This window comes from Lycium ferocissimum, unplaced genomic scaffold, assembly GCF_029784015.1.
Source record: "Lycium ferocissimum isolate CSIRO_LF1 unplaced genomic scaffold, AGI_CSIRO_Lferr_CH_V1 ctg4418, whole genome shotgun sequence".
NCBI lineage: Eukaryota > Viridiplantae > Streptophyta > Magnoliopsida > Solanales > Solanaceae > Lycium > Lycium ferocissimum.
In genome coordinates this window covers 2,138-15,075 of record NW_026725664.1, presented here as the reverse complement: position 1 = coordinate 15,075, position 12,938 = coordinate 2,138, and the positions used below count along the sequence as shown (strand labels likewise).

General features: G+C 35.4%; 1 protein-coding gene across 1 annotated transcript; it reads left to right on the top strand.

The window, feature by feature from the left end:
* Positions 1–570: 570 nt before the first annotated feature.
* On the top strand, positions 571–8,390 carry LOC132044393 (probable magnesium transporter NIPA4). Its single transcript, XM_059434884.1, has 9 exons — positions 571–1,047; positions 2,948–3,004; positions 5,551–5,641; positions 5,718–5,878; positions 5,968–6,095; positions 6,242–6,379; positions 7,129–7,221; positions 7,619–7,724; positions 7,872–8,390. Exons 1-9 carry the CDS (start codon positions 891–893, stop codon positions 7,976–7,978), a joined length of 1,038 nt encoding a protein of 345 aa, XP_059290867.1. The 5' UTR covers positions 571–890; the 3' UTR covers positions 7,979–8,390.
* The last annotated feature ends 4,548 nt before the right edge of the window (positions 8,391–12,938 follow it).

The window sequence follows — 12,938 nt, the reverse complement described above, 5'->3', positions numbered from 1 at the left end:
GTACCAACAACTAAAAGCTCCTATGCTATACTTTATTTCCAGGTATGTGTATTAAGATGACAAAAATGATGCAGTCACTACTAAGTTAGTTTTTAGCTCTATATGTAATAGTTTAGCAACTTTAGGTAACTTGAGTACTGCACTATCACTAATAGTGAAAATATTTCTATAATGTATGTTCCACCTTAAACTATAAATAAAAGTTATCGTTTAAATAAAAAAAAAGACATATCTTTTTCAACTTTTTAATGTTTTACTGATAAGTCTCATGACTGCTAGTCATAAACTGAAAAATCGAACCAAACCGACAATAACCAAACCGGTGGTTATTATTTTATTTAGTTTGGTTATGATTTTAGACATTTAAAACCGACTAAATTGATTTGGTTATGATTTTAATCAATAACCGATCCAAATCGAACCATGAACACTCCACATCCTTGTCATTTCTTCTTTTTAACACAAATGATGTTTCCAATAAAAGCAGCGAAAAAAAGAAGGAATTTAAAAAAAAAAAAGAAAGAAAAAGAATAGAGCCGGATAATTTAAAGTGTGTACCTGAGTCATAGAAGTGTCATAATAATTCTGGTAAAACCATTTTCTTCTCTCTTTCTTCCCACCCCCAATCCATCAAGAAAGAGAACAAACACCCTTCATGCCTAGTGCCTACCATTTCCTTTCACTCTTGTATGTCTCTTTGCCCAGCAAACCCCAGATCTCCTAAATTCTTGTATTATATTTTCCAAATTGCCCTTTTGCATATTTTGCTCCCCAAGATCCTGTAGAAGCAGCTTTTAACTGAGACTAATAAGCGTTCTTGAAACTTGTTGTATCTATGATAGAGTGAAGAATAGGATTTAGGAATTTGTTTTTCTTGTGTGGTTGATGGTATGGATACAGAAAGCTGGAAAGATGTGTACAAGGGCATGTCATCTGACAACATTAAAGGATTGGTTCTAGCTTTGTCATCAAGCTTATTCATTGGTGCTAGTTTCATTGTTAAGAAAAAAGGCTTAAAGAAAGCTGGTGCTTCTGGTATTAGAGCTGGTACATACAACATTTATACTTCCTTTTATATTTTGAAATTGATATAGAAGATTCATATAGTTGAACCCAATTAAGCCCGATTGAACTGTAAGGGGTCGTTTGGTAGGTGTATAAGAATAGGGTGTATTAGTAATGCTGCCATTATTTTTTATCGATTGTTTGGTTTGTTGTATTAACTGAATAGGGTGTATTAGAATAGCAATAGTGCTGGTATTGTTAATGCCATGGGTTACTATGTGTAAGAATAGTACTGGATAGGGTGTATAACTGATATAGGTACTAGGTATACATAGGCTGAAAACACTGCCAAACAAGGGATTAAATAATACCAAAACTAATACTAGCATTATTTTCTCTAGTACCTCATACCAAATGACCCCTAATCCGATTTTTTTAAATTTTTTATTTTGCATGTCTTTATGAATTTATTTGCTTTAGTAAATAATAAAGGGTTGTTGCTAAAGCTTTGATGATCTTTATTGGTAAGATTCATTTTTTATGGTGGGCACTTATTTGCTTGTACTGAATATTTATGGCTAAAACGGGTGCATTAATAAGTTTTTGAAATGAACTATGCCATGGAGATCATAAGCTCTTATCAGTTAAGAGTTCAGCTGGTGAAGTTCTGAATGACAAGTGGCCTCATTTACATATCATCAATATGGTAACTGACTGGCAGTTAAAAAGTGATCCAAGGTTTTTTTTTTTCCTTCCGTTATTTGATTAATCCACTTTAGACTTGATCAGCTAATGGCCTAAACTGCATGTTGCTATGTTCACTGTTGCAGTGTTTAAATAAACTGAATTTTAATTACTATAATCATACATTCGAAGTTTTATGGTATTGTGGTGTAGTAGTAGCAGTAAATATTGTTGTATCAGTCACATACTAGGAAGAGTTGTCATGAAAAGGAAAAAGCTGTGCTATATAACCAAGTAATTCTCTTATTTTACACACCTTAAGGGTGTGGCCTAGTGGTCAATGAAGTGGATTGAGCGTCTCAGGTTCAATTCCCATCAGAAACAAAAACTCTAGGTATTTCTTCCCATCTGTTCTAGCCTTGGTGGACAGAGTTACTTGGTACCTGTTGTGATGACTTGTAGTTTATGATTATGTAAGCTGGTATACTGGTCTAGAGTTTTTCTCATAGAAATTGAAAATCATCTTTAAAGAATTCTTTTTAAGATTTCATTAGAGGTGTTTGGTTCATTACCCGGTTTCCCCCTTAGTCTAATAAGAAACCTGTTTTCCTATCTTTGTTCCCTGTGACAAGTTAGTGTTACGGTCTCAATTACAGGCAGTTCTTAGGTTGCTTAATATTAGCCTTCTCCAACTGGAATGCGGAGATGATGTTGATCTCTTCAGATAACTGTCCCTGCCCTTGATGTTACTTAAACATGATCTTCATCTTATTGTCCTTCCGATGCTATTTGGACTTGATTGAATCCAGTGAATATATGAAATGTTAGAATAATTGATGCTGTTTCAAGTGGTATTTGGAGTGCTGTGGTGGATTGGTGAGTGCGGTGCAGTCTCAAATGGTCAACCAACAAATCCATCTATAAGTCATTGCTAACCCTGTTTGCATTTGTTGTTTCTTAGTACTAACATTGCTTTGTTTTAATTATTTTACCTAAAATATTTGTTTGAAAGATTGTTCATTACTTAGAGCAACTGATCAACCAGTTGAGGGCAGTATGCCTAATGCTTAATCTTGGAACTTATATTTAGAAAATTTAACATGTGATATTGGTCTTCCATCGACATTCACATTAGGTTTTTAGGATTCTTATACTTACCAAGTGCCTTTTCAATCCCCCACGTGGTTTATAGTGCTTTCTTTAAATCACCATTTGGTGATACATTGTTTCTGTGACTTAACATAATTTATTTTTACAGGAGTTGGAGGATACTCATACCTGCAAGAGCCGCTTTGGTGGGTGGGCATGATAACAAGTGAGTTATATACTGCAGTGCAGTTAATGGATTCACTTGTTATCCCCTGTAAAACTAAAGAAATGGGAAAACCCCCTTTTGCTTCTATGCATTGAGTTGCATATTTATCACTGTTAAATGTTAATATGATGTTAATATTCATGCTCTTTGAAAAAGATCAAATTCTGTGCTTTATTTGATTAAGATTTAACTTTTTTATTGCCCCACTAGATCATCTTGCATGTTCTTGTAATATGCATGTTGTGATTAAGCCTCTCTCTTGCCTTAGAAATGAATAAGAATCTTACGGTTCCATTAGTTTGTTTGTTTTTTTTTTTTTTTTGATAAAGTAAGTGTTCTTGGCTCTTCTTCTTTCCCCAAATAAATAATAAAATAAAAATATTCCCTTGCCATAGTGTTAAAGAAATAAAGGAAGACTTTTGAAACAAGTGGTCTTAAACATGCCGTAACATTTGCACGGATTTTAGACTTTTGAAACCTGTGGTCTTAAACATGCCGTAACATTTGTGTGAATTTTAGACTTTTGAAACTTATGGTTTTAAACATACCCTAACTTTTGTGCGGCTAAGGGTAAAACTGGAAGTGTAGGACAGCTTTTTGGTCTCTTTATGATTTGAGAAGGTAAGATTAGGTTAAAATATGATGTATTAATGGTCGCTTTTGCTAGATGAAGGTTGTCTTTGCCCATGGGAGGGGGGTGTTGGCAGTGGTGGCTTTGCTGCTGGTGGCTCAAGGTTAGGTGTAGGTGGGATAGAGAAGAAGTTTAAGAAAAAGAAAAAAAGAAAAAAATGAAAAAGGAATTTAGACTTGAACACATGGCTATTTCTCGCACGAAGCATATTAGTTAGAGATTAATTAATCCATACATAACGGCCGTTAGAAAATAGGGGCAATATTGGGCCATTTTTATAAGGGCAAGAGTGTAATTGACCTCAACTATTAATGGAGGGTAAATACAGACCATTTCTTAAATTTTAGGGGCAAATGTGGATTTTTCCCCCTAAATTTAATAAGTTTAGGTGGTAGTACTTGTATTAGCTTTCCATCTCCTATATAAAGGTGCCTTTGAGTAGTTGGAAGATGTCTTGTACTGAAAAAAAAAAAAAAAAAAAAAGAAAGAAGAAGAAGATGTCTTGTTTCGATCTTCTATCCTTTGTAATACTTGTGGTGTAATAATAATATCTTCTTCTAGCTAAATTCTCTGTTGTTTCTTCCTCCCAAGATATAGGATGGCTGGTCCTTATTTGAGTGTAGAGTGTCAAATATTTTTAGTAGACATATTCTGTTATAGTGCATACGTTTTCCGAGTTTATGCTAAGCGGGCAATTTGTTGGCAAGAGTGTCTTTGTGAGCTAGGCTAGTAACTCCCTTGTACGAGGACTTTTTCTACCATAATTCAATCTCAACTATGATTTCTATCATTCTATGATTTTTAGTACTACACTCACACATTGTGATATCAGAGCCAGGTTGTAAAAATAGAATGGAATGCAGCTACTAAAAATATTTAGAACTCTATACTCAAATAAGTTCTATTCTTAATTGGTTTACTTGTTCAAGCTTGAGGGGTTCCTCATATTTCTAATTTATACTGGTTGTAACTATGTTAGTGCTTTGGATGAAATTATGGTGGGAGGACAGGAAGTTAATATGTTAAGAGTATAGCAAGATTGATAAAGATGTCCTAAGTCCTAGTCCTTCAATTTGCTTATTATACATATTTCTTCCTTCTATGATGATAAGGTGGAATTATCCTATTATGTGCTGCTCCATGTTTCTTCCTTTCCTAATAAGAGGTGATGAGGGGGAATGACAATGTTACTTTCGGAAGGAGCGCTCCCAGCAGAGAATAAGAAGAAGAACAGCGAGGCGGCAGAAGGGTTGGCATAGCTTGTAGTGGACAAGTTGGAGAGAGGCAGTCACTAGATAAGGCATTACGGCGACCCATCTGATTTCTGCTTAACCTAAATGAAATCTGTTAATTCCTTCTTCTCCCATTTAACTGATGAAAATTCTTTCTTCCCTAAACATCATGTTAATGCTGTTAACGTTGGCAAGATCTGCATGGACTTGGAATTCAACTGCTTCTTCAGAAATTAATGGTTCCATTGACATGAATTGAAGTTTGGTTGACCAAAATCTGGTGACCCCTTGTGTTCTTACCCTACCATTTCGCGGGTATTTTCTTACTAAAAAGCAACGAAACAGACAATGGTAAAGTTGACATTATTTGGTATAACCCTAGTTAAAAGGAGGATTGAGTTCCAAATGAAGATGCTGTTAGTACTTATTTTGGGGTGTACGTCTTTTATGCAGGATCGACATGGCTCCTATCTACTTGGTATCTGTTGAAACTCTTGTGTTATACTTATAATTGAAGTATCTATACAAGTTTAAGACGGAAGATAAAATACTCCGTGTTTGACTTTATTTCTTGATACATTCTGTGGAGATTTTGTTTTCCGACAAGTGTGCCTAGATTTGAATATTTTGCTGAGGTTTGATTCTTGAAGATAGAACTCTGACTGCTTGCTGCATTGCAACAGTGATTATTGGAGAGGTAGCTAATTTTGCAGCTTATGCATTTGCCCCTGCTATTTTAGTCACTCCTCTTGGTGCAGTCAGTATTATAATCAGGTATAGTATAAGTTTTAACTCATTTCAGATTTAACTTTATGGTTTGATTATTGACGAGTTTGTGTGTAAACAACAGTGCTGTGCTCGCACACATTATTTTGAGAGAGAAGCTCCACACCTTTGGAATTTTAGGTTGTGCTTTATGTGTTGTTGGCTCCACCACAATAGTGCTGCATGCTCCACAAGAACGTGAGATTCAATCTGTGAAGGAAGTGTGGGATCTTGCTACTGAACCAGGTAGTTTCTTGTTTCATGTTGTTAATGGTGTTTGTTTCTCCTTTTTCTACCTGATATCTCGAGCTTAACATCTTTTAAATCTCCTGCAGCTTTTCTCCTCTATGCAGTGGTGGTCATAATAGCTGTCCTAATTCTTATATTCCACTATCTTCCCCAATATGGGCAGACACACATTATGTTTTATATTGGAGTGTGCTCACTAATGGGTTCTTTATCGGTATGTAACTATGCATTTTCTGATTTGGTTCTTCCAAATATTTGTGTATTTGTTATCTTTCTAAAAAAAAAAAAAATTATGTATTTGTGTTTTTCCTATTTCCCATATGTATTTTTCTTATTGAGATATCAGCTTTTCTGTAACAGGTCATGAGTGTCAAAGCAATTGGAATTGCTTTGAAATTGACTTTATCAGGAACGAATCAGCTAATATATCCCCAGACTTGGGCTTTTACTTTAATTGTCATTGTGTGTGTTCTTACCCAAATGAATTATTTGAATAAGGTGTGTCCTCCCTTATCTCCTTATTTTCTTCCAACATATTTGCTATCTGCTTAATGAATTTTTGCTCTAAGTTCTTCCATCATAGCTGGAGTTCGCTTAATAAATTTGTGCATATCTTGCTACTTATCGGGGAATTCATGCATATGTTGCTAAGATTATGCCAGTCTACACTTGCTCTTTCAACACAGTCTCATGTGGAACATGCGGCATGATTAAAGCATCTTAGGTTCATCGTAGAAATGAAAATAACCAATTAGAAAATGCAATTTTTTTTTTTCCCCGTAAAGGGAATTATCATCTCTTCGCTATATAACAACTACTCCTGGTTCAAAAAGAGTGTTCATTTAGCCTTTATTTTTTTGTTCAAAAAGAGTGTTCATTTAGCCTTTATTTTTTTGTTCAAAAAGAGTGTCCACTTACCAAATCAAGAAAGAATTAATCTTATTTTTCCATATTTGCCCTTATTAAGTGTTAAGTGACCAAATCAGAAAATTGGTCAAGGTACCAGAGGAACAGTACAGGGAGGAGAATTTACTATTAGGCTTAAATTCCCATAGTTAACCAAGGTACCAACTTGAGCAGAGCTTATTAAGGTTTGAGCTCGACTTTTTTGATGAAATTCAACCATTTTTGTACTTTTCTAAGGATCTATCCTCCCAAAGAAAGGAAAAAGTGATGTTTTCCTTGCATGATCTTTAGTCATTATTTTATCTATCCCTCACGCTCTCTTTGATGAATCTTCAATGCAGGCCCTGGACACATTCAATACAGCAGTTGTCTCTCCTATATACTATGTCATGTTTACCTCTTTGACTATTTTAGCCAGTGTAATCATGTTCAAGGTGATTCCTTCACTGATCTTAGACATTTTAGTGTTCAGTTTTGCTTTGTGAATTGTAACTACATGTGCTGGAACTGAACTTGGTGGCACATTAAGTTTGCCGAAGCCTTCTCCTGGCTGTTTCATTATATAGTAGGTCCTCTGTTGTGGCCAATTGGAGGAGGTGCCCAAATATGATTTTCTTCGTTCAGTTCATTTGAACACAATAAACGGGGACATGCATGAAGTTCGGCATTTCGGCCATTTAATAACATTTTGAGGTCTTGAGTGGTGAATCTTTGAAGGCAATTTGTTCTAATGCTTTAGGACAATGTGAAGCTTTTTGAACATGCATATTTATTATTTTTGATGGTAGCCTCAATATATCTTATTCTTCTCTATTGTGTTTGAATGAACAGGACTGGGATAGGCAAAATCCTACTCAAATCGTAACAGAAATGTGTGGATTTGTGACAATTCTTTCTGGAACTTTTCTTCTTCACAAAACCAAAGACATGGTTGATGGTATGTTCTGGAGTTTTTTTTTTTTTTGGTTGTTTGTTTTGAATAAGGTAACATTGTTCTCCCGTTTTTCTTCTGGTGCTTAAGTTGGCATAGTTGTGGTAGATTTTGCCAATTTCTCAAAGCATCTTTTTATGAAATCAAATACAGGTCCTGTCATGCTGCCTGTGCGACTTCCGAAGCACGGCGACGAGGAGAATGGTTTTGAGCAAGAGGGTATCCCCTTGAGGCGGCAAGATTCTTTGAGATTACCATAATGTGTCATTCTTTTCTTTTCCTTCTTTTCCTATTTATCCGCCCCTTCACCAACCTGTCCAACTGTTTTAACCACCCAAATTCAGCTGCACCGTTCTCGTAATATTTTACTTCTCCGAAGAGAGCACACTCAGATTGTATACTATTAGGGGACTGATTTGTCATTTTCAGTGAGAGAAATGAAAGAAGTGCTCTCTCACCTGTCTTGGATCCATGGAAATTTCAGAAAATTGTTGATGTAATTGCAAGGCCTGTGGTTTTATTACAGAAGGTCAGTTCCCCTTGTATATTGGTTCCACGTGAACTATATTGACATACCTGTAAAAATTATGAGTATATTTGATTGTTCAACAAGAAACAAATCGACTGGGTTTTTGCCCGATCCATGAACCATTGATACGACAGCTTTGTCCACTTTGTAGTACACGTATCAATCGGCTAGTTGTTTGGCATTTGTATTAGTGGAAGTGGTTATCGCTTTTATATGGAACAGCAAAACTAGTTCTACGCATCTCATACATGTAGTATAAGCGAGCATTAGTTTCGTACATAGGACATACTCGATGATCATATAATTGTTTGACCTTGTTCCTTGGTTGTTATGGTTTACCATGGTTTACTGTGCCATTGACCAGAGAAGGGGAAAAAAACAAACTTACAGTATTTGCCCCCAACTACATTAGTTGATCATAGTAAGAGCTTGTTTGGATGAGCTTATAAATAATGACTTATTACTAATGACTTATAAGCATAAGCCATAAGTTACGAATCCCAACTTATGACTTTTGCCTTATTTTTGTTATTTTGGCTTAAAAATTAAGCACTTGTTTTTATCTTATCCAAACACTACAAAGGTGCTTAAAAGTTATTTTGGCTTAAAAGCGCCTAATATGAGCCAATCCAAACAGGCTCTAAGTCATAGAGGTGAGAATCGATTAACATGGTTTTAAGCAATAGAGTAACTGTTTATTTCAAAGCACAGGTCAGGTATTTACTGGGTTGGTATAAAAGCGTACATATGAGGTGTGAGTGAGTTTTCTCAGGAAGAAGTGTAAAATAGAATTTAAAAACTAAAAAGCTGCGCGACTCATTCCCTTTTTTAACTAATGGGAAAAAATGATGCTTCATTCATTCCATTTCTTAACTAATAAATATGACAATTGTGCAGATTTCAAACTGTTTTAGCTGTAACTTTATTTTAAAAGATGAAGTTCTCCAAACAGCTTTTGGACTAAATATTTTCATCTCTGTTATCCTTGGTTCACTCGAACAGAAACCTTGGTTCATCTTCCCAGCACCGTAAGCTAACATTAATTAAGATTACGATGAAAGAGTAAATAAAAACATCAATTAGGAGTGGAACGTGCAGACTAATGGAGTACGAGATATGGACTTGTTGAGTGACATGTAGTTACTCTAGCGTATTGAAATTTATAGTTGTATAGAAGATAAATTATTAGGTGAAGAGATCTAATATTTGATTACACTGACTAGGTTTTGTGGTATTTGTTATTTGGGAATTTTATACACGTCATGATTTAGGAGCCCCAATTACATTTTTTTATCGGCGCTTTCAGTAATACCCAATTTAACATTATCTTTCGTTTTGTAATAATTAAAGTCAACCACTGTATTCCTTGATTTCAAGTTCCATGTCAGGTAAAACTTTTCCTTCCCAATCTTTCGTGGAGTAGTCGCCTACTGAAATCGAATTGGGATTATCCAACCAGTTTGAGAAGTTAGACTAGTGAAGTCACAATACATGGGTTCTTTGAAGAATTGAACTTGCTGCTTTTGTGAATATCATTATCTGAAGCTGAATTTCACGATTTACACGTTTTGGAGTGAGAATCAATGAAGAAAAACATGAAACCACCGTTATCGCTCACTTGAGCTTCAACTTGAAGTTTTCAAGTTTATGAAACTTTCTTCTTCTTTTTTTCCTTGTATTAAAATGGTTTTTGCTTTGTTAGGGTGGAATGATTGGTGGTTATTTCTAGTGGTGGTATGGCGCATAATGTGTGAAAAATGAGAGAAAATGTGTTTTCGTAGCGTAAAGGGTGTTTTCAGTTCATGTATATAATCTGTATATCACGTATATATCATGTGTATATCTTGCATATATTCTCTTTATGTTGTGCATCAATATTATCTATATGACACACGTGATGTAGATATGAGGTACAAGTGCATATATAGACATACATACGACATGCAAAATGACATATGGAACTACAACGTTCTTCTTCAACCTCGAAATTCAATATGAAATTAGATCAAGAATCTCACCAAAATTGTATCAAATTGTCTCAAACTTGAGATATAACCTTCTCAAGATGTTCCAAGCTTTTGAAACAACAGCCAGTCGAAAATGACTCTGATTTTGCAAACCCGAATTTCAAATTTGAAGCTTGAAGCTTCATCAATGATGGTTAACTTTGCTTCTTCACATTTTAATCACCAAAACAATAGTCAAACACAAGTTTCAGCTTTATTCAATGGTCTACACCAACTATTAAGCTCAAAATTAGATTTCACCCACAAGTATTTTCCGTCCAAAAGCCGCAAATTCAAGTTTTTCGAGAGGTCCGTCACGTAGTTCTTCAATGATATTATTCCTTAATGGATTCCTCAAAGTACATTTTATAAAAGAGATTGGCTAAGGCTTCATTATTTTTCGAATAAATTTTTTTAAATCAAAGTAATGGAGTTCCAACTTCTTTTATATCTTATTTAGAGATGATTATTTATTTCAATTGTATATTTTTTGGGGGCAAAAGCCACAAAAATCTGCTAGAGATTTATTATTTTTAGCCAAATAAAAATAATTAGCCATAGTAATGATCTTTTAATTGTGTTTTGTTTTTTTTCAATTTCATCTTCAGATGCGATCACGATTTGTTTCAACTATGTATTTAACATACCAGCAATATCATTTAACATACAAGCAATCACTATGTAATTCAACAGTATTTGCGGTACGTTATTCTTCGTATATTATGAATATCATATAACCAGTAATTACAGTATACTATGATTCAATTGCAATTGGTCGGTTCCAACTAAACGTAAGCGTACGTGGTTGAAAAGTAATAAAGTGATAAGTAGAGTCTCATTCCACTCGAGGACTTACGATTTAACTATTTACTAAATCAAACTATTACGGCTTATTTCTTCAAGCGATTCTAGAAAGGGAGTAAATTAACTAAACTACTATGACAAAATAAAACAACAAATAGAGAAAACGAGAAGAGTGCAAGGGAACAAGAGATCCTAGGGTTATGATTGCTAACAATCCGGTGAGTTATCGACGAGTATTTGATTATTATGAATTACTAATCGCAGGTTTGATATTACTTTGAACAAGACCTATCCTAGAACTACGCCTACCCAAACTACAGAAATGTATATTTCCCATCATCGTCTCTAATTGTAACGACCCGTTTGATCGTTTTTAGCTTTTGGACTCGTTTTTTCCAAAATACCCTTCCCGCAGTTTCAAATTGGTATTTGTGACTTGTAGGGATGGGTGGAGTGGTTCCCAAGATAATCGATCGGATTTCAGATCGAATTTTAGTGAAATTAGAAGTTTCTAAGTTAGGGAAATGAAGAAGTTTGACCAAAATCAATATCGGGGGTCAATGAGTCTTTTTTAAGTTTCGTCGGTTCTATTAGGTCCGAACTTGATTTATGACTTAGTTGAGTCGATGGTTTGGGTCTCGAGGTGTTCGGGTGTGATTTAGGTCGTTGATTGATAAACTAGCTAATTTGAGGATTTGGAGTTGACCTCGGTCAACATCGGGTTAAGACAATCTCTTTTTGGTATTTCAAGTGTGCGAGCAGGTTTGTAGCGTGTTTGATGACTGAAATACATATTTGTTGTGTCTGGGATGTCCTGGACGAGTTTCGGGTGTTGTATCGAAAATTGGGAGAAGCCAGAAAAATCTGGTTTCAACAATTCTGGTTTCCTTCATTGCAATCACGATGAAAGGCTCGCGAGCGCGAAGAAGGAAGAGAGGGCAGGTCGCAATCGCGGTGGGTCAGGTCGCGATCGCGCAGAGGGAAAGTTGGTCTGGATCATGCTTCCCCATCGCGGCAGGTGGGCCTCCCGATCATGAAGGTTTATTTTTAGCTGCGTAGAATTTAAATCCAACTTTGAACTCCATTCATTCTAAATCAATTTTGGGAGCTAGGGAGCTTGGATTTGGATGATTTCAAGGGCATACTTCAAGATTTGACTTGGGGTAAGATTCTAACCTTAATCTAAGTATTTCTCCATGATTGCATTGGTGATTTCATTCATGCTTAGAACTTAAAAATGAGGGGTTTTCAAGGAAATGAGTGTCATGTAAATTATCAATTTGGAGGTCAAATTGTTGTTAGATTTCAATGATTTTTGGAATTCTTACTAATTAGACTGTGGGTAAGCGGAATATATGTCAAAATTATAGTTTTGACCTTCGGGGCTCAGGATTTAGTTTTGGGTTGACTTTTTGGACCCGAAACATTAGTATAGCAATATGAGCATCTACGTATTGTATTCTTATGTAGATACGGTATTTGAACATATTGGGCTCGTTCGGAAGCTTAAATGAAGGGAAAGGCCGTGGATTGACTCGTCGGACTTTGGAATTAAGGCAAGTTGAGACTTACTAGACTCTTTATGAAGTGTTTGTGTTGTTGGTTAATGTAATTAAGGGGGGTAATGGGGAATTGGGGTCCCGTACTCTTGTTGTGACGAGCACTTGTGTGGGTACTAGTGTCATGTTATATGTAATTAATAAATGGAATAATCTTGTGAAGCAAAGAATACCAAGCTTATGGGCATTGGTTGGTAGTGTTAAATCTACTTGTTTCGTATGGTTGTTGATGATATGGACTTATGATAGTCATGTTCGTTTAATACTTGTGATATTGATTCATTGCGCATTCATCTCTCCGCAACTCGTCTAAATCATGAAA

Excerpts from the sequence above, each read along its gene's own strand:
- LOC132044393 (XM_059434884.1), top strand. The coding sequence starts at position 891 with ATGGATACAGAAAGCTGGAAAGATGTGTACAAGGGCATGTCATCTGAC. Across the intron at positions 6,096-6,241 it reads CACTAATGGGTTCTTTATCG|GTCATGAGTGTCAAAGCAAT; the intron begins GTATGTAACTAT and ends TTTCTGTAACAG. Across the intron at positions 7,222-7,618 it reads CCAGTGTAATCATGTTCAAG|GACTGGGATAGGCAAAATCC; the intron begins GTGATTCCTTCA and ends TTGAATGAACAG.